The sequence below is a fragment of the Gavia stellata genome, chromosome 1 (genome assembly GCF_030936135.1).
Source record: "Gavia stellata isolate bGavSte3 chromosome 1, bGavSte3.hap2, whole genome shotgun sequence".
Classification (NCBI taxonomy): Eukaryota; Metazoa; Chordata; class Aves; order Gaviiformes; family Gaviidae; genus Gavia; species Gavia stellata.
The window spans coordinates 67783015-67801175 of record NC_082594.1 but is presented as its reverse complement, the minus strand read 5'-3'; the positions used below and the strand labels follow the sequence as shown (position 1 = coordinate 67801175).

Below are 18161 nucleotides of genomic sequence, written 5' to 3'. Positions count from 1 at the left end.
TATCACTGTCTTCATGACTTCTATTCCCCTCCAAGACCTAGTCCCATACTTTTGCAAGGCACTTCACTAATTCCCATAGGCACCATGCCTTTTCAAATTAAACCACAAACGTGGCCTTAAAGTACTGGTGAAAACCTAAAGTAAATCTACAAGGGAGACAAAAAGATAGTTTATGCTGGAAGTCCAGACTACTAATACTTATGCTTTCATAGAGATGTGGATAGGAGGAGAGAAGAGGAATGAATTTGAGATGAAGTTTCAGCCCAGATGAGTGGTTATTACCTTTAATTTCCTGGTCTCTGTGGGCTTGTTAGTAATGTTTTGCTAGGCTGGTTGCTTTGAAATATATGTCAGAGCTGACACAAGAGGCAGCAACATCTCCGCAGTGTATTATTTACTCAGGAGTATATGCTATAAACTGTAATAGAAAAGTATCATTACGTATACATTAAAGTGCAATTTGTTTTGATGCTCCTGTAGTTCTCTTGCAAACAATACTTATCAGCTGGAGAAGGAATGAGATCCATCTGAGCTTAGACATGTTGCGGTGACTTCTGAGGAAGTCGGACTGTTTGTTCTCACCAGGAAATGCTGACCCTCAGGCTGGACAGTCATCTGCAAAGTCCATTTTTGTCAGCTAGCTTTGGCTCTCTTCATTTTGCATGACACCTGAACAGGTGCCTGGTGCTGTGACTTACTTAAGCATTTTAAAATGGTGTTGGAAATGCTGTGTGTGGACCAAGAGCAGAGACCCCATGCTCTGCTGCTGTTTTGCTCCAGAGGACCACGCTGCTGCTAGGACTAGATCAAGTTTAGCCAAGCCCCAAGATACCTTTGTGCAGAGCCTTCCTACATTCTTGGCCCTCCTGTAAATTCTGCTTATAACAGCCAACACGGAGACTGGGAGGAAGAAAAACACAATTTTTAAGGAGGCCTCAAGGCATGAGTTGCGCATTTCTATAAGACATTAGCTTAAGTGTTGAGGGGAGGGGGGAGTTGTGTTTCAGTGGTCATAAGGAGACTGTTGTGTTTACAGACAAAAAGCAAAAGGTCCTTTTATATTACTGTCCAGCCCATGGGTACATAATCATCTACTACACCAGAGTAGCTGGTGGTAAAAACAAGTGGCACAGCATGTGCTGGGAGCAAGATATCTGTCATGCAGCATCATTGTGCCCGTGTGTATAGTCCAGGAGTTTTACTCAAGATTTAGCCTTCCACAGTACAAGTGACATTGCTGTGCTACTAATGGGCACAAAGAAGCAGGAATTAGTACAGAGGTATCCGGAGGTGGTCTTCAGCGTGCCTTCGTGCAGCTGCTTTTCCCTGCTGGCTGGCAGCTGGGTCTGTATCGTCCCTTGGAAGAAAAAAGCTGTTGCTGTTGAGCTGAAAACTTTGGCAGTGGTAAGTGGTCCTCGGAGGATGCCAGATTGGAGTGGGAGCATGAAGAAGTCAGATCTGGCTGTTTAGTGGCCTAAGTAAATGGGATGAGAGTTGGCAGCGTCTAGTTCAGAAAACTGCACACCATCATTAGAGTAAACAGCCTCCTCATCAGGACGTGTGCTACAGTGTGATTACCCAGCAGGTCACATTTGGAAACTCAATGGCCAAACGTTTAAAGGCATTAGAGACTCATAAGGATACAGAGGGGCACCAAATGGCATTTTCAGAGGTGACTCTTGTTACTTAGATTGCAGTAAAATCCATGGGAATCGGACAGTGAAGTACTTCTTAATGCCTCCCTGAGAAAACTCGGCAAGGTGCCTGTTTTTATTAATAGGTGCCCACGTGCATCTTAAAAACCTACCTGTGAGAGGAGTCGCCTCCTGAGTAAGGGTTAGCAAAGGTGATTAAAATGCAAATGCTGCAGTGTTTGGGCCCTCTGTGTGTAATGCCTGTGTGGTGTATTTGCGTGCCTAGTGCCACAGAAAAGTGGATCACGCAGGGGTGTGCCATCAAGAAAGGAAGAATGTGGCACACAGACCTCCAAACAGGTGTCAAAGCAGAGAACAAAAAAATCAGAGCATCGTCTCGGATTCTCGTTCCCCTGAGCAGATGAAGAGGAAAGGAGGACGTGTTTAGTACCTTGTTCCTTAGATCACAATAGCAAGAGTACAACCTGGCTCCAGGGCTAAATAAAGAAGGAAAACAAACTAAGCCCTGCCAGCAGCTGTGATGGAGAAAGGCTTGCTGTGTTCTCCAGGAGGATTATTAGTGTTACCAGTAGCTGGGGAGACCCACATAAAATTGTAGGAATGGCAAGTGGAAAAGTAAACTTCCACAAAGGTAATCAAAAGTATGAAGAAATAGCAGATTATTCTTTCACCAAATTCAGTCTCTTCAAAATCTTACTGCAAATGTTGTCTTGCAAAATTGTCTAGCAATATTGTATCTTATAATATGAGCTAATTAGTGAGACATAAGAGAGAGAACAGGACCTTGAAAGAAAAGGCTTAGAAAGCCTTCACCAACTGTGTCGGGGACTGTAGTTTAAATGCAAAGCTAGTGAACATTCAGATGCATAGTAGCAATCAGGCAGCCACAGAAAGAATTCATCAGGGAGCACAGAGGCAGATGAAGCTGCAGAGCAGAATACTTGTGTGAAAGTAAATGCCAAGATGTGAACAGAGGATCTGAATTCAATGCAGTGGAAGGCCAGCGGGTCCCGTGGAGTAAAACCTGATGATGCAAAGTGGGGTCATAGGCAGGCTGGCAAGTACACCATCATGTCAAAGCCTGCAGGGGAGAACAGCTAAAGAAAAACTAGAGCACAATCAGGAAGCAGGCACCGATTTAAAATTTGGAAGCATATGATACTAGGCTGTGCAAAGGGGCAAAATTGGACAGTTTGTAGGGTCCAGGCTGGCACCAGATGCAGCGGTATTACAGTAACAGGCCATATGCAAGAAACTGAACGTCAGGTGGATAGAGAACATACAGGACTATGGAGATTTCTTCAGGATTATTTAAGGGGAGAAAGCAAGATTGTCATCTAGCAACACTGAATGACAATTACATAATGTCTTAATCCTTAGGACTGTGTTAGCACAAACATAGTAGTACATTGAAACTACTTGGGCTCATGCTTCCAGTAATATAGAAGGTGCAGAAGCCGCCACTGTCAGTGCAAACAGGCAAATAGATGATGCTTAGACAGCTATGCTGCTCTCCAGACTTGAGCTCATCTCTCTGCAGAGCCAGGCTGGCTTAGCCAGGGTGCCTGGAGTGGGCACTCCTGGCTGGAATAGCAGCACCGCTGCAAACTCTGCCTTCTCTGAGGTGTGCGGAGGGAGGATTGTAGGAGCTAAGGAAGGAGTAGCACCTGTCTTACACTACTGTGATCTTCTCTGCCTTTATGGTTGCACCCTGAGGCTGTTCACTCAGCTCTGCTTTTTCCTGAGGTAAAACCAAAGTGGTTTGTCCTACCAGAAAAGGGTGGGGACCAATCTGTTTTCTGTTTTCTTGGAGACAGCTTCTCTAGCTCAGAGCAGGCGTACACTGGTGGCACAACATGAAGAAGTTTGAACCAGCTGATTTCTCACTTACCTCTTGGCTGAGGCAGTTGCCAGGGCTCTCTGCGCAGCATCTTCCACAATCCCTAACCCCATTAACCAGCTCAAAATAACAAATAAGGGATCGTTCTCCAACTGTCCTTACATTTTTGGGTGGGTTGGGTGTTTTTTTCTGTAAGTTGATATTATCTCACTGATGTGACAGGCAGGATTAATAAAGCCTTAGTCACAGAACTGGAAAGAATGCTTACTTTTACACATAGGACTAAGAGCTGTCTGGAACCTTCCTTACTTGAGCAAGCAGCCAGAAACTGAGGGGAAATAATGAGAAAAAGGAGAAGTACTTGTCACTACAACTTCATGATTAAGTGTAGATGTTGGTGAGAGAGGAAGCAGCTTGCTGCTTGTTGCCAAAAGCTATGGAATCACAGAGCAGTGTCTTCATATTTTGCTGCATGATTTCCCAATTATATTGTGTTAATATACAGCAAAGCAATATAGTTTAGCAACGCAATATCAAGACATGACACTGTAATAATTATGTGGGTTTCTTTGGAATGAGGTGACCTTGAAATCCATTAATTAAGTACCAATATGTGCCTTGGTTTAATTCAGTGTCATTTGTAAGTGCAAAAAAATGTCCCTATGTTTCTGTTCCCAAAATAAATCAATATTTACTGTTTGGTAGATGGCATTTTGAAGCAGAAAAGCTGCACTGGAGTTCTGTGAACTGCTCAGAATCTTTGTTGTATGTAGCAGGCTCTGTCTGAACCTGCAATTTCTGCATAAACTTTGGATCCTACTTTGTAGAGCCATTCTGCATACGGATGTACATGCAGCATTCGGTTAGACTTACTAAAAAAGCCTTTTGCTCAAGTAAACCATTACAAGTCCCATCAGCCCAGCTCTGCAGCAAAGAGCTGTTGCTACAGGCCTTCACATGACTTCAGGAGAAGTTTCCATTCAGGACTCATTTTTGACACAGATGAATGGGGACTTTGGTGAGACAACTCAAAAGAGTTTGCCCTGCATACTTTTGCTGAGCGTTAAGCTTTGAAGAATGAATGATTACATTTAGAATTGCTTTTCAACATTAATAGCTGGAGATCTGCCCTGTTCTCGATATGAGAGTAGGGATTTATTGGCTGCAGTAAAAGTGGACTGGACTCCTACTATCTCCATTCAGAGATACTCCTGTTTTGGGTTGTGTTGTCACCTTTTTCTTAAGGAGAAGAATATTCCTGATGATAAAAACAGTATAGAGAGACGAGACTGCATTTTGGAAATTGAATAGTATCTTCTTCTCCATAGATTGATAACCATTAACCAAAAGAGTAAAACTTTTAAAACACGCTTTTGAGGGGAAAAGGTTACCTTCACCAAAGAAGGTAGTATTGCAGGGATGTACATGTTGAGCTGATTTTACAAAGCAGTCAAGCAGTTTTGCATTCTAAAACTTTTAAGATCTGCATGTAAGGTACAACTAAATTTCTCTGACAGGTACGTGGAAATGCTGTTAATAACCTAATATTCTGTGTGTCAGAAATGTATTTTTGGAATGTGTAAGGTTAAAAGATATCTTTTTTAATGCAGTATCATGAAGTTAGAAAGTCTGGGAATTGATAAAAGATGTGATTTTTTTTTTTCTCTGTGCCTTCACCCCATAGCATTTTAGGAAATGGTGGGCTTCATCTTAAACCTTGTCCATTCTTCTTTGTGTATTTTCAGGATTCCTCTTCGATTGGAACAGCCACGGTGGCTGGTCCCAGGACAAGTGCAATAATTGGAGATCAGGGAACACCACCGAAAGTCCAGCTCCCCCTCAATATGTAAGCAGCTCATCTCAGTCACTGTGCACTCTTTGTTTCCAATCCTGTGTGCGTGTGTTTGAAATCTGAAAGCCTGAACCTCAGCTCAGGAGCATTCTGAGAAGAGAGAGATCACAATTTCATACATGACCCAGCCTCTGCTGAAATTGGAAAATGAGTAGAGAAAGGCAAGACTTCCCCCTTTCTCTCTGAGCACTTTTAGACTCCTGTTATATTTATTACAGCTGTATGAAGCACTGTGAAGTAAACGGAATGCTGCTCAGCTAGATAAAATCTTCTTTCATTTAAAGCTCTTAAAAAGGTGTAGTACCATGAAATCAAACACCTGATACATTCATCATTAACAAGAAAAAATGACCCAATTGCATTTTTTCAGTGCCATAAACAGAGGCAACAAATGAACATATGGGCATATGGGCTTACTGAATAGTGTGTAGAATAACAGAAGGTTGACTAGATACAGAACAAAAAGAGTAGACTTCATTATAATAAATCTCTTCTAGACTGGTTGGTTTATCTGGTACCTGTCTAGTTAAACTACTGAACCCTTTCCTCTCATCACATATACCTTGTGAAAGCAGTAGAACTATATAGACATACACACATATGCACACCAATATATTAAGGGTTTATGATATGGCTAAAACAAGGTCTGAATTCACAAATAAAATCCTAAAATAACATAGCAAATCTGCTTTAATGAGAATAGGGGAGTTGGAACAGAACCAAAACAAATTTGTTCTTGGCTATAAGGTGAGATCTTCATACCTAAGGGGTACCACACATCACTGACTGCCCCACAGAGAGATCTCATCATCACCCTGTGGTCACCCTGTGCAGCCTGTGTGGCACATAGTGGGGCACAAATTTATTTCAGATGTTGCCCAGACTAGGAAGCAGTAACTGACAGTGTTCCCAGTATTTAGTTGCTGAATCAGGACATTTTCCAGCTCTCTGACAATGCCCCTGCCTCCATGCCTCAGCAAGCCTCCCCTTCTCCCTCCCATGCTTCTCCTGTCGTCTCCCCCATGAAGCAGCCTCATAATCCCGTCTGTCATTTTGCATTTGCGAGACAAATTCCAATCAAAGAGGAAGCGTTATCTGAAAGCTCTAGCAGAACTGGGGAGCTACAACCCTAGACAGAGCTCTGGGGCTTCTGCGTTATAAGTAGTCATAGGCAGCTCCCCAAGGCCAAGAACATGAGCTACTTTCTCGCTTAGGCCTTTTTTTAGGGAACTTTTTATAAAGATTTTGGCTTCCTCTAGGTCCTGCTCCCTTTCTTCTCAGTTGTAGAGAGTTTGCTGGTGAAGTTTCACACCTAAAATCTAGAGAACGGTGAAATGTGTCCAAGTCCAAAGGCTTTGGCTTAAAGTAAAATCAGCCTCAGCAAATGGGACCACTAGCCCCGATCGCCTGCCAGAGAAAAAGCCCAGAAATGCTTTCCGGGGAGGGAAGCTGCCTGCACTCAAATTGTTTTCAGCCGTATATGACAGCAGGCATCCCACCAGCTCTCCCACAGCCCCCTCTCTGCCAGCACATGGGGCATACGCCTGTCCCTATGGAATGGGCATGCTAGTCATGGCTAGGCAGTGGACCCAGGCTGGGCCTGTCACTGGGTTTGGAGAGGCCCCTGATAGAGGAAACCCCCAGGGATGGCCATTCTCACTGACCCACGTAGGTGGTGGGATCGCCGGTCCATGAAGATTGCTGATCACCTCCGTTGTCCCAGGGTCATGCTATGTGGTTATCCCATGAAAGTTTTCATCTGTTTAGCAATACAGAGATTGGTTAGTTTTGGCATGGAGTCCAGGCTGGGCTATTGTGCACCATCTTTTAGTCTCTGCAAGGATTTTGATACTCTCTCTGGAGGATGTTTAGGCTCATTGTGATATTGGTTATTCAGGCTTACTGGAGGCTGAGTTGGGCGAATTTGCAGGGAGGAACAGAAAGAAACTAGTAGCAGAGCTGGAGGTAGCTGCAAGGGAAAGAAGCCTATGATCCACTTAGGGTAATTTTCCTTGCACCTTCTTCCAGCATCTCAACCTGTAAATTACATTATTACATGTAGCCCTTTGAGGAAAGGGCTAAGTCAGTCTATCTAAAATGCTCTCTCCTTGACCCCCTGATTTACCCATACCTTCTGAATATGAGCCCTGTGTAAGCAGCAACATAAAAAGAGGTAGTCAAAGCCACACTTTCTGCTCCCTTGAGTGAGTGCAGTCTTGGTACTTTCCATTATGTCCCAGCAGAGCACTGTGCTGAAGGATTAGCACTGAAGCATGCAACCTTATTTCATGTCAGGGCAATGCATTTTAATGTTCTTCAGTTCATATGTAGCCTCATGTTTTCCATCAGGTGAACAGCTAGAGACCTGCTCAGGACCACCTGATTATATAGGCTAAACAAAGGATGTGCAGGATGGTTTCTCCCATCTGTTGACTAATGAAATACAGTTTCTGATTAGGTCTTTGTACCCCATGCACGTGCTAAACAGAGCCAGGCACATCAGCCTAAGGATGCCCCAAGGAGCTGTTACCAAATATTTCATATTCTGCTCGTTACTGCTGTTTATTTACTGCCTTCAGAATAAAAATAAGGAAATCTACTGGTACCGTAAAGGAGTAGAATCAGGAAAACTAACAGGATTTATTCCTCAATTATATTTCCTGGAGAACAGAAGTAAAAAGCCATGTATCATTTTTATTGGCTGCAAGTCTACAATCACAATGGTTATAGTTTACATTATTTCTGTGGTTCGCTACTATAACATGGGCAGCAAGCCTCTTCTCACCCACCTCCGTGCCTAAGAGCATTCTGCTGCACTTTGTAGTGTAGATGCACTTTCCATAAGTGTTTCCCCATTTGCCCTAATCTCTCTGCACTGTCTGTAAGGCACATAGCAAAGAAAACTCAAGAAGGCGCAACCTTAATCAAGAATTACCAGAAATCCCTTTTTGCATTTATAGAAAGGTGACAGTACCGAATTAAAATTGGTATTTACAAAGAAAGTTTTGTTCTGCGTGTGCATTCTTGCTATCCTGTCCTGACTTTCCATTATTCCCCAAAGTGCAAGCAATCATTCTTAATTTTCAACAAGGATCTCTCTAAACAGAGAAAATACCTTTAGGGACTTTAAGTTGTAGTCATTTCACAACACAGACACATCCCTGAAGTAGTAATGGAAGAACAAAAGAGAAATAAAAAGAAAGATTCTAAACAAAGGGTATAAATAAAAGCTGTAATTAAATAAATAAAAAGTTCTACATATTGGGTCCTGGATTAAATATTTATTAGAATACTTGCATACAAAACATCCAAAGCCAAATTCTACCATTTCACTTACTTAAGCAAAAATCCCTTTGCAGAATTTGTCCCTCTGTCAGTTTTTGTTTTACCCACATTATACAAGAATTACCATACTGGATCAGGAGAGTTCGGTGTGTTGTTTCTAAAACTGGCCAGCATAAATAGCATCAAGAAAGCTGCAAGAAAAGCTGCCTTAAACTTTTATAAAGTAGCCTACCCATAAGAAAAGTTTCTTCTGAAAATCCATAGTAGAGGCGTCTCCCACCCTGAAGCATATGAATATATACTTCATCCAGATGTCAGGCTTTGCAAAGCCTTCCCATTCAAGTCCTGGTTACTCTGGTTGTCTCTGGAATTGCCTTGTCCTTCTGAAACTGCTGCTAAACTCTTATCTTCATTGCTGCTTTGTGGCAGCGTTTTGCCTTGGTTGTGCCCTGGGTGTGAAGTATGTCCTATTAATTTCTAAATTAGCCCCTGACTTTAATCTGATTAGTTATTCCTGTATTGTCTTAGTATCCACTTGATCTTGTCTCTGCCGTTCCTTGTTTAGTGTGCTGTAATGATGTCCCTTTCTAACTACCGTTTCTGAGCAGTGTTTCTGCTCACTTTCTGCTCTGCGGGGCTGTAGTCAAAGCGGGACAGGCGGTGGTTGATGTCAGCTGTGTGCTTTCTTCTCATGTGACCTCTCCCCGCAGCTACCTAGCCCTGTATGCCTACAAGCCTCAGAAGAATGACGAGCTGGAGCTCCGCAAAGGTGAAATGTACCGCGTCATTGAGAAGTGCCAGGATGGCTGGTTCAAGGGGACGTCTCTGAGGAGTGGGATGTCTGGCGTCTTCCCAGGCAACTACGTGACGCCTGTTTCAAGGTGAGGACCACTGGCCAAGGTGGATATGCCTGAGCTGGGGCTGAGAGGGATTCTGTGTCTGGAGGATGCTGAAAACAACGTAGGTCTGCTTTTAAATCACATTCCCCTTCCAGAAATTTTCTGGTGGCATTGCAGACTTCGGTAATGAAACTTGCTGTTTGTAGCATTGGAGTTATCCGTGTTCTCAGACTTCACTAGTATCATTGGAGTTATCCGTGTTCTCAGAAGACTTCACTAGTTGTGTTAAATGATGGCATTTACAACCTCTGACTTTACGAAGCCTGATGAGCCCAGGTTTTACTATTGTAAAGAATCTGTTGGCTAATGATTTTTTTAGTGTTATAAAACTACTGGACATGTAACGGGGATACACAAAACAAGGAATGCTTGTGTCTTGCTTTTCAATAGCTCCTCATGTAGATTTTCTTTTTCTTAAATCAAAGGTCTTGGACCATTTGGATCAAGACTAATGTTTGAACTGTTAAAATTCAGAATTGGTAGGAGAGTTCAGTAAATTGTCTGATTTTAGCTACCTCTGTATCAGTTGCAGAAAAGGAGAAAAGGAAATAATAGCATGTTTGGGGAGGAATGCCATTTGTCAGAGTTCAGTATTGGACAACACCAAATCAAAGGGTGTTTCTGATCTAGAGCCCACTCTGAAATAGTCTGCAAGCTGAGGATAAAGTTCATCAGTGTGTCCTAGACACGTGCTCCTTGCGGGTTAATGTTGCCATGTGTATGCCCATATCTTCCTTAGAGCAACCGTGGGTTTGCAAATCAAACTCACTCCTCCTCATATGCTCTCAGTCTCTCCTCCCACATGCACACGGTCTCTACCATCTTTCACTCCTCTCCAGAGAAAGGCACCTCACAACTCAGACAGTGCTGATCTTGAAATATTGATCCAGGTTTGTTCCATCTTCAGTTTATGTCAAGTTTGTAATATGTGGACTGAGCAAGACCAAAAATTAAGAGCAGATTAGAAGACAATAACTAAGCCTGCTGACAGTCCTAATATTGCATTTCAGTCAAAAAAAGAATTAATTCAGGGGGTCTTCACTGTTCATCAACCTAAATGTATTTACCTGATTTTATAGAGCCCCTTGGCCACCTTCACTCCTTGCCTCTTCAGCTCTTAATTAGTAAAGAAGTTTGTGCAGAACTGTTGGTGATCTGAATCAGCAAGACTTTATTAAATGCAGCATGTCACAGCTAGAACAAGACAGAGAGAAGTGCTAAAGGGCAAAAGTGCTTTCCACAAAACCTGAAAGCAGCTATATGATTATATTTATGATCCTGTGAGCTAATTAAGTTCCTGTGTAAATCACCCTCAGTGAGAACAGCAAGAAAAATCTGATAGCAACAAAATCTCCTATTTGCTGCACTTCCAACTTACTTTGTCCCCCTTTGACAGCAAAGCAGAGGATTAGATTCATGCACATTTTTCTGCTACTCCCTACAAAACCCAAGAAAAAGAAGTTGCTTGTGAATTTAATAACACTGAACTAGATTTGTAAGCTGCCAAAGCACATGTGTGAGCAGAGCATGGTGGAAAAAGGACAAGACCCTTTAGATGGACAGGCACAGGGCAGCAGAGAAAATTTGCCACATCCAACATCTATCCAGCATTGTGGGAGTCACAGATAGCTTCTGTACCTGTCGGTGTGCATGTTTGCCTGAACGCAGCTTTCAGTGGACTAAGGTGTGCTTTTCTGGCAAACTCAATCTAGTGCAGATGGCCAAGCCAACTCCAGCTGAACCTTGCTGCTACCCTGCCAGCTCTTCACAGCAGATGACAGACAGTCAAGATTTCCATCTGGTAGGATTCCCAGCTTTTCCCTACCTGGAGGCTGATGAAAAAAAATTTGAAGAAAAAAAAAATCAGATTCATTTAGCAAAATGTAATCCAGGCAAACCTTGAACGATGAGACGAGTCAAGTCAATGACACCACAGTGTTGTTTTTCCTCCTGTGATTTTGGGGGGAGGGGGGTTGGGCAGAGGGGATGGCTATCTTTTGCACTTTTGGATCGTATCTTCCAACCTGTGTTTTGGTCTCTTTCAATCAGAATTTCACTCTTTTGGCTCTTTCCCTTTCCACTCTTTTCTTACAGTTGCTTCTTCTATCTTTCTTGTCCTCTGAATCGGGCCAGATTGTTCAGCATACTCTTTTCTGCTCTTCTCCTCTCTGTGTTCCCACAAAACAATTTTGGGGCCCTAGAAGTTCTCCCAGTCCCACCCGCCATAGGTTGGTCTTGTACCCTTTCTGTTATCCTCTCCTCCCTTGCTAACACCCTGCACTGTCTCATTTCCATTTTCTCCACCATACTTTGTTCTGCATCATATGCCCTCTGCTGTCCTTTCCTGGAGGAGGACCTTGGCAGGTGGAGCAGCCCAGGAGAGAACAACAGCACAAAATGATCCCTCTGTTTCATGGCATCTACTGCTGGGGAAGGAAATTACTCAGGAACTTGGGCAAGAAACTCAGAGAAAGAGCTGCTGAGCAGCAGCTGAGTTTGCCCATTGGTGTACTTCTGTCCTCCCCAGTGTCCTCCTGCCCTGGTCAGAGAGTTTCTAGCTCAATGGTAAGAGGACCAAGACATGCTCTAGGCTGAACTCATTGCACAGGAGAAAGAGCCTCATTCCTTCCCCCTGAGGTCTCCCCAGCCACTCAGATGAAATACAAACTACGCATACAGTTTAAGTGAGCAGTGAAAGAGGGGTCGATTATTGTTTGGATTTCCTTTTCAGTAAGGTCAGCCGCATTCCCTTCACTTTTGCATTTCCTTAGCAAGTCTAAGCTAGGGGTGGTTGCACTGGTAGGGTAAGTGTTCAGCCAAGCCAAGCCCTGCCAAGTCTGCTGCTTTTCAGTCCCCTTCAACAGCCACACACAGATTTGGTGTTATCCATCTTTCTTTCTCCCTGTGGGGCTATATGCAGGTTTGGTCCTAAGAAAAGATCTCTGAGTCTGTTTTAATTATCACTCCATTAGTGCCTGTAAAATAGCCTCTGGCACACAAAATGACATTTGGGAGATATCCATTTCTTCTCAATTTAGATTTGTGATTTTACTAGAAACTATTCAGACAGAAATGTAGCTTAAGAAAACAAGTGATGAGAAAAATTATCTTTCCCATTTTCACCCTGCACTTCTTCCCTTAGGATAAAGGGGTGAGAATGTCCCCCAGCATGCTTGCAACTGTGTCCTATAAAGATAAACATATATCTATATCTCTGTTTACTTTAACACCTGAGAGGGTGTCATGTTGAACCCCCCTAAGTAACTGGAGGTGCTTATCAGCATTGTGGCTGGGTATTGGGGTCTCTGCAGCATGCTTATGCTGTGCCTTGTCTCCATCCAGGGTGCCAGTGGGAGCCGGGCAGCCCAGGAATAGTGGAGCCGGGGGAGCTCTGGCAACAAAAGGAGCCCCAGGAGCCATCCACCCCATTGGGGCCGGTCATACCAACGCCGCCACGGCTGTCAGACCGGTTGTTCCTATCACTGCACCTCAGACGCATCCCCAGCTACAAGCAGCCTCTCCGCAGTTGAATAACTGCTTGAGGTATTCAGCTCAGCAGCCAGCCAGCCAGACCCGCAACGCCATGCAGATGGGTATGTGCACGCCTGCCGGTGCCTCTCGCCCTGCGTCAGCAGGATTGATGTCGTACACCTCGAGCGCAAGCCTCTTGAATCTGCCTGTCCCAGCAGCTTTCTTTCTCGTTTTAGTCACAGCTCAGTCAATGTGGAATAGAGTATGTTTTATTTGCTTGTAATATTTACGAGCTTCTATTGATCTCTGGGAACCACGTTGTGTTTATCAGATTGTTCTGTTGCTACAGCTGAAATAGATTACAGTGTTTACAAATATTTATACAATTTATCTGCGTTAAAGCAAGCACCCTGCATACTGAGGAGATTAACAGTTCTGAGTCCGGTTGGCTTGCTGATTGAAAAATACTGCCCTTATCGCAGGGCAAGTAATGCAGGACTTAAAATTAAGAAGCATTTCATTGGGCTTCAGGGATGAAAGGTATTTATTTATTAAGCAGAACGGGCCCAGTGTTAGGGATAAAGTGAAAGATCTGAAAAATACTGCCACCTTTTTGAAATGAGAATAAGAGCTTCTCACACCAGGGGGCCTCTGTTCTTTCTAGGTTCCCTTTCTGATATACAGCACAATTTTCTAGAGTACAATTTATTCCTCTTTCCCTGATGTTAAACAGCTCTTATGTTGAATAAAGTAAAAGTAAATCCTGTGGTGGAACTTTATAGCAAAATTTAAAACATTTTGTTTCTGATATTTTATAGGGATGTGAGCCATTGTGTTTACAAAGGTGGATCAGTAAGGACTGTGACTGCTGAAAACTGAGGTCTTAGATACAAAACAGAGCAGGCACAAATGAGAAATACACTGCCGTGTAAGTCATGGATTCATAGCTTTTGAAGCCAGAAGGCACCATTATGACCGTCTAATCTCACCCTCTACACAGTCCAGACCAAAGGGAAGAAAACGTAATCAAATATGTGTGAATCTGAATCTCGGACAGTGCAGACTCCTCTGCTCAGCAAACAGTGGCAGGACTTTACACAGCATCCGTGTCACACTGGGGAATAATCAATTTATCCTCTTCTTGTCTAGTTCAGAAAGTGCTGCTTTCCCCTCAAGTCACACCCTTCCAAAAGCCCTTCTGCTCCCACAATGCAAAGGCAGAAGTGTCCCCTCTTGGGCAAGGCTCTCAGGAAGCGTTCGGGTGCTCCTGGTGCCTCCTGTGCCCGTGCCAACAGGCAGATGGACTCCCCTGAAACTGAGGTGGCATCATTTTGCCCCACACACCTGGCATGCCCCACACCTTCCTTCCACGGCGCTGCTGTGCTACACCTCCAGCAGCTTCCCTGATTTAAGATTGCTCCTTCAGGTTACTCTGACATCTTAAAGTGCCAAGGAATTGGCAGGCAGCGTGATCCAGGAACCATAGAGCTGCTCCAAAACCTCCTAAGCAGGGAGTTCTCCAGCCCTTCCAGAAGGTTCATGAGATTGTTGTTTTAATTAAATAAACCTTTACCAGGGTAAATAAAGGAAATTCTTCATTATTATCAGTATTTTTCTCCATAATGGATGTCCTCACCAGTATCCTGTGGGACAGAGCCCCTCAAAAGGTCTCTTTAGTCCTGCAGGACAGGGCAATGCACACTGACTTTTGGAAAAGCTTTCCAAAAGAGGCAAGCTGGCACAGTATTCAAATCACGTTTCTGTTGGCTTGCAATATACATGAGTAACAAATCAATTTTGCACAAGGCCACTAATGTAGGAATACACCCAAAATGAAATATGAGTGGTGTAGAACAAAAATAGCCTTCAGTGAGCATTGCTAATTAATAGCATGTTTGATGCAGCACAGTCCAGATCCAGAGATCCCAGAGCAAAGGCATACATTGTAACAGTAAGCAGATGAAATTACAGAATAAAATGTGAGAGCTCTGCTCAGAGTTGATTTTTCTCAGGCCATTTATTTTACTGTTTCTCATGTTTTCTGTTTCCTTTGTGTCTGGAAACACCGAGTCCTGTATGAAAGAAGAAATGTACCTAATATGATTATCAAATCAGTCTTCTGCATCCAGGTACATGCAGTGAAATTCCATTACTGTGCTTTTCCTCTAAATTTAGGAAAGCCATTCCTCCCTACAACCAGTAGTTCAAAACCTTGACCCTGCAAGCTTAAGCATCCTGGAAAATTAGATTTCTGGCAGCCATGGTTGCTCATCACACAGGCTCCAAATGGGAAAATCAGAAGGAGGGAATCACTTCAAGATAACCAGTGGTGCCCTGTCTGGCTCTCTGGAAAGGAATTACACCTTCCAATACATTTTCTTGGTAATCCAGGGAGGGGGAAATGGTAACTAATAGTAAGAATAGTCTTGAACGCATCTGTAACAATAACTTTTAGGCCCTTCCTCATGCTACATGGTAAAAATCACATCAAGTTCAAGACTGATTAATGATAGTTTGGATGATTTGCTATGAGCAACATTAATAAAAAGAGGTGTTATAGAGTCAAGGCATTACTGTAAGAGAGAATCATGTAAACTTCGGAGGTGCTAATCTGATGATCACTGGCCCATCATGTTGAGTATTGCTTTGGATAATAGGGCATAAGGCTGGGGGATGAAATTCCCTCCTGGCAGGAGTGCTCAGCTGGTGTAGTCAGTGTGATTAATGGCACTCCTTATTATTTCAATCCCTGGTAATAGGTGCCACTGTTAACCATAGAAACAGAAAATAGTGGTTTGAGTTGTTCTAGCATTGTTGTTTAGTTATAGATTGAGTGAACTCCAGCTGGTCCTGTGTAAAAATGTATCCTGCAGATGAATTTGTAGGAAAACCACGCATCAGGGTGGATCAGAAATTTTCCAGAAAAACACTTCTTGGTCAAAGAAAAACTGATTTGTTGGACTCAAAGCTGTTTGTCAGGAATGAATGTCGTTCAACAACACTTCAGCCATGAAGCTGTCCTGGCTCAGGTTGCAAAGGGAATAGACAGATGCACAGAGCTGTTCTCTGCAGAGGAGAACAGCGCAGTGACAGGATCCTATGTTTTCACATCCCAGGTGAATGCCCTGTCCAGAATAGAGGCTATTGTGGGGTGGGTGAGTAGTTTGTGCTCAGAAAAATGTTCAAAGGTTCAAATTTTGCGCTGAGGCAGAACTAAACCAGATCATGAAACCTTGAAATCATTTGTGAAATGGGCATTTTCCAGTCAGTCCTACTATTGAATAGTTTAAGTGAGGGAATGTCTGAGTGTGGACTCGGCTTCTGGTCTGTGCATAATTGACGAGGAGCCTTATGTAGGTTACACCTAAGCAATCAAACAACCTGGAAGTCAAAGGCAACATCGTGGGAATGGACCTGGAGCTTTGTCACACTTTTTGCAACATGAGGCATGCAACAGGCTCCCGAATCCCTGGAGAGCTGACCTTGGCAGTGTGTCACGGTCACCATTAAACAGACAAGTGCTAATTCCTGGTTCCTTGTGCTTGTAGGCAGGGTTTGCTCAGCAGGAGCAGCAAGACTAAAAGGCACTGCATAGTCCCTTAGGGACTTTGCTGGCAGAGACAAGGCTGAGCTCAGAAATGCTCTGGTGGATTTCTGCTTAATTTATTTTGTGCAGCACAGTGATGTGCTGTTGATCATTTTGTTAGGGCTGAAACAAGAGACCTTCCTTTGTAATTGCAGTCTTCGAGGTCAGCCTGGATCATCTGGGCTAACCCTTTAGGTCCTATGTTGCGTTGCTCCAACACCTATCAGGTTAGGAGGGGGTCCTGGAGATTCGGAAAACAGCTCAGCTGGAACAAGATAAGGTATTTTAAAAACACAGAAGGCTTTTTATTTATTTCCAGGCATGGGCAGGGGTGGTCAGGCCGTTCCCCAGTCACATTACTAGGGAGGACCAGCCATTTTGGTGACTGCAGACAGGTCTTTCGCAGCCAGGAGGGGGATTTCTAGGATTTAGCTGAAAACACTTGCAGGCTGAGATATCCTGGGTTAAGGCTAAGAGCTTAGCTCTCCGGGCCCTGGCTCCCAGTGGCAGCGATGGCCACTGAAGGGTTGGGTCCGGCAGTGCATGGGGAGCTTAACTGTGCTCTGTCCTCCCTCTGCAGCTCACCCCCCAGTGCCGACCCCGGAGCGGCCCACCGCCACGGTCTCGCCCCTGCGGACGCCCAGCTCGCCCTCCCGCCTGCCAGCGGCAGCCATCCGGCCTCACCCCGCTATCTCCCCGCAGCACGGCCACCAGCCGCCCGCCCCGGGGGCCCGGCCCCTCATCCCCCTCACCTCCGCTGCCGCCGCCATCACCCCACCCAATGTCAGCGCGGCCCACCTCAACGGCGAGGCAGGCGGCGGGCCCCTGGGTGGCCCTGTCACCCCTGGCCCCGCCGGCAAGGCTGAGGAGAGGAAGAATGAGAAGGTAAGGGCTGCCGCGCCCCCACCATGCCCTGCGGTCCCGCTGCCTCTCCCTCCCATGGGGCTGTCGAGGAGGCTGTCCTGCAGCCGGCCGGGAGGGCGGAAACTGGTGTTCATTGCCTGCCAGCTTGGGCATCCTCATCTCATATTATTTTCACGCTTCATCCTTTCTCCCCCACCATCCCAAATGCTGCTCTCGCATTACCCACTCACGGGTGGGAAACTAGGTTGAGCCACTAATGGGCTGAATCTGTGTGTTTCTTCCAACTATCAGTACCTGGATCTGCAGATTTGCAGTGGTGCAGAAAGGTGTTATAGCGGGCTCTTGGTCATCAAAACCAGATGGCCAAGTCCGAAGACGTCTGCCTCACTGCGTGGAAGCAGCTGATGGTGGTACTATTCGTGGGGCAGGTGCCACAGGCACAGTAAAACACTGGCTTGTGAGCGGCAGCAGCTGTTTTACTGCTCCAGAAACATCTCAGTTTCTTGCAGAAACTTTCATTGCAGCGGCACAGGCAAACGGGGAGAAGGGGATTAAATATGGCTCGTTGGGACGTAGGTACGATGCACTTCAGGTTCAATCTTTTAGGAGCCAGCACTGGGACAAGAGCTGAGTGCCTGTCCCTTGTGCACCTTGCTAAGGAAAGCCAGCATGGAGAGCTGCTTTAAGTGCCCAGCCCTTTAGGTACTTG

The 18161-nt window shown here is 44.6% G+C and overlaps 1 protein-coding gene across 1 annotated transcript in view; it reads left to right on the top strand.

Annotated features, from left to right (window-relative positions):
* Positions 1–18161, top strand: part of SH3RF3 (SH3 domain containing ring finger 3) — a 257751-nt gene that overhangs the window by 205496 nt on the left and 34094 nt on the right. The window contains exons 5-8 of the mRNA XM_059821159.1: positions 5241–5341; positions 9343–9513; positions 12874–13124; positions 17169–17473. Coding sequence (XP_059677142.1) covers positions 5241–5341; positions 9343–9513; positions 12874–13124; positions 17169–17473 — 828 coding nt within the window. The remainder of the gene's footprint in view (positions 1–5240; positions 5342–9342; positions 9514–12873; positions 13125–17168; positions 17474–18161) is intronic.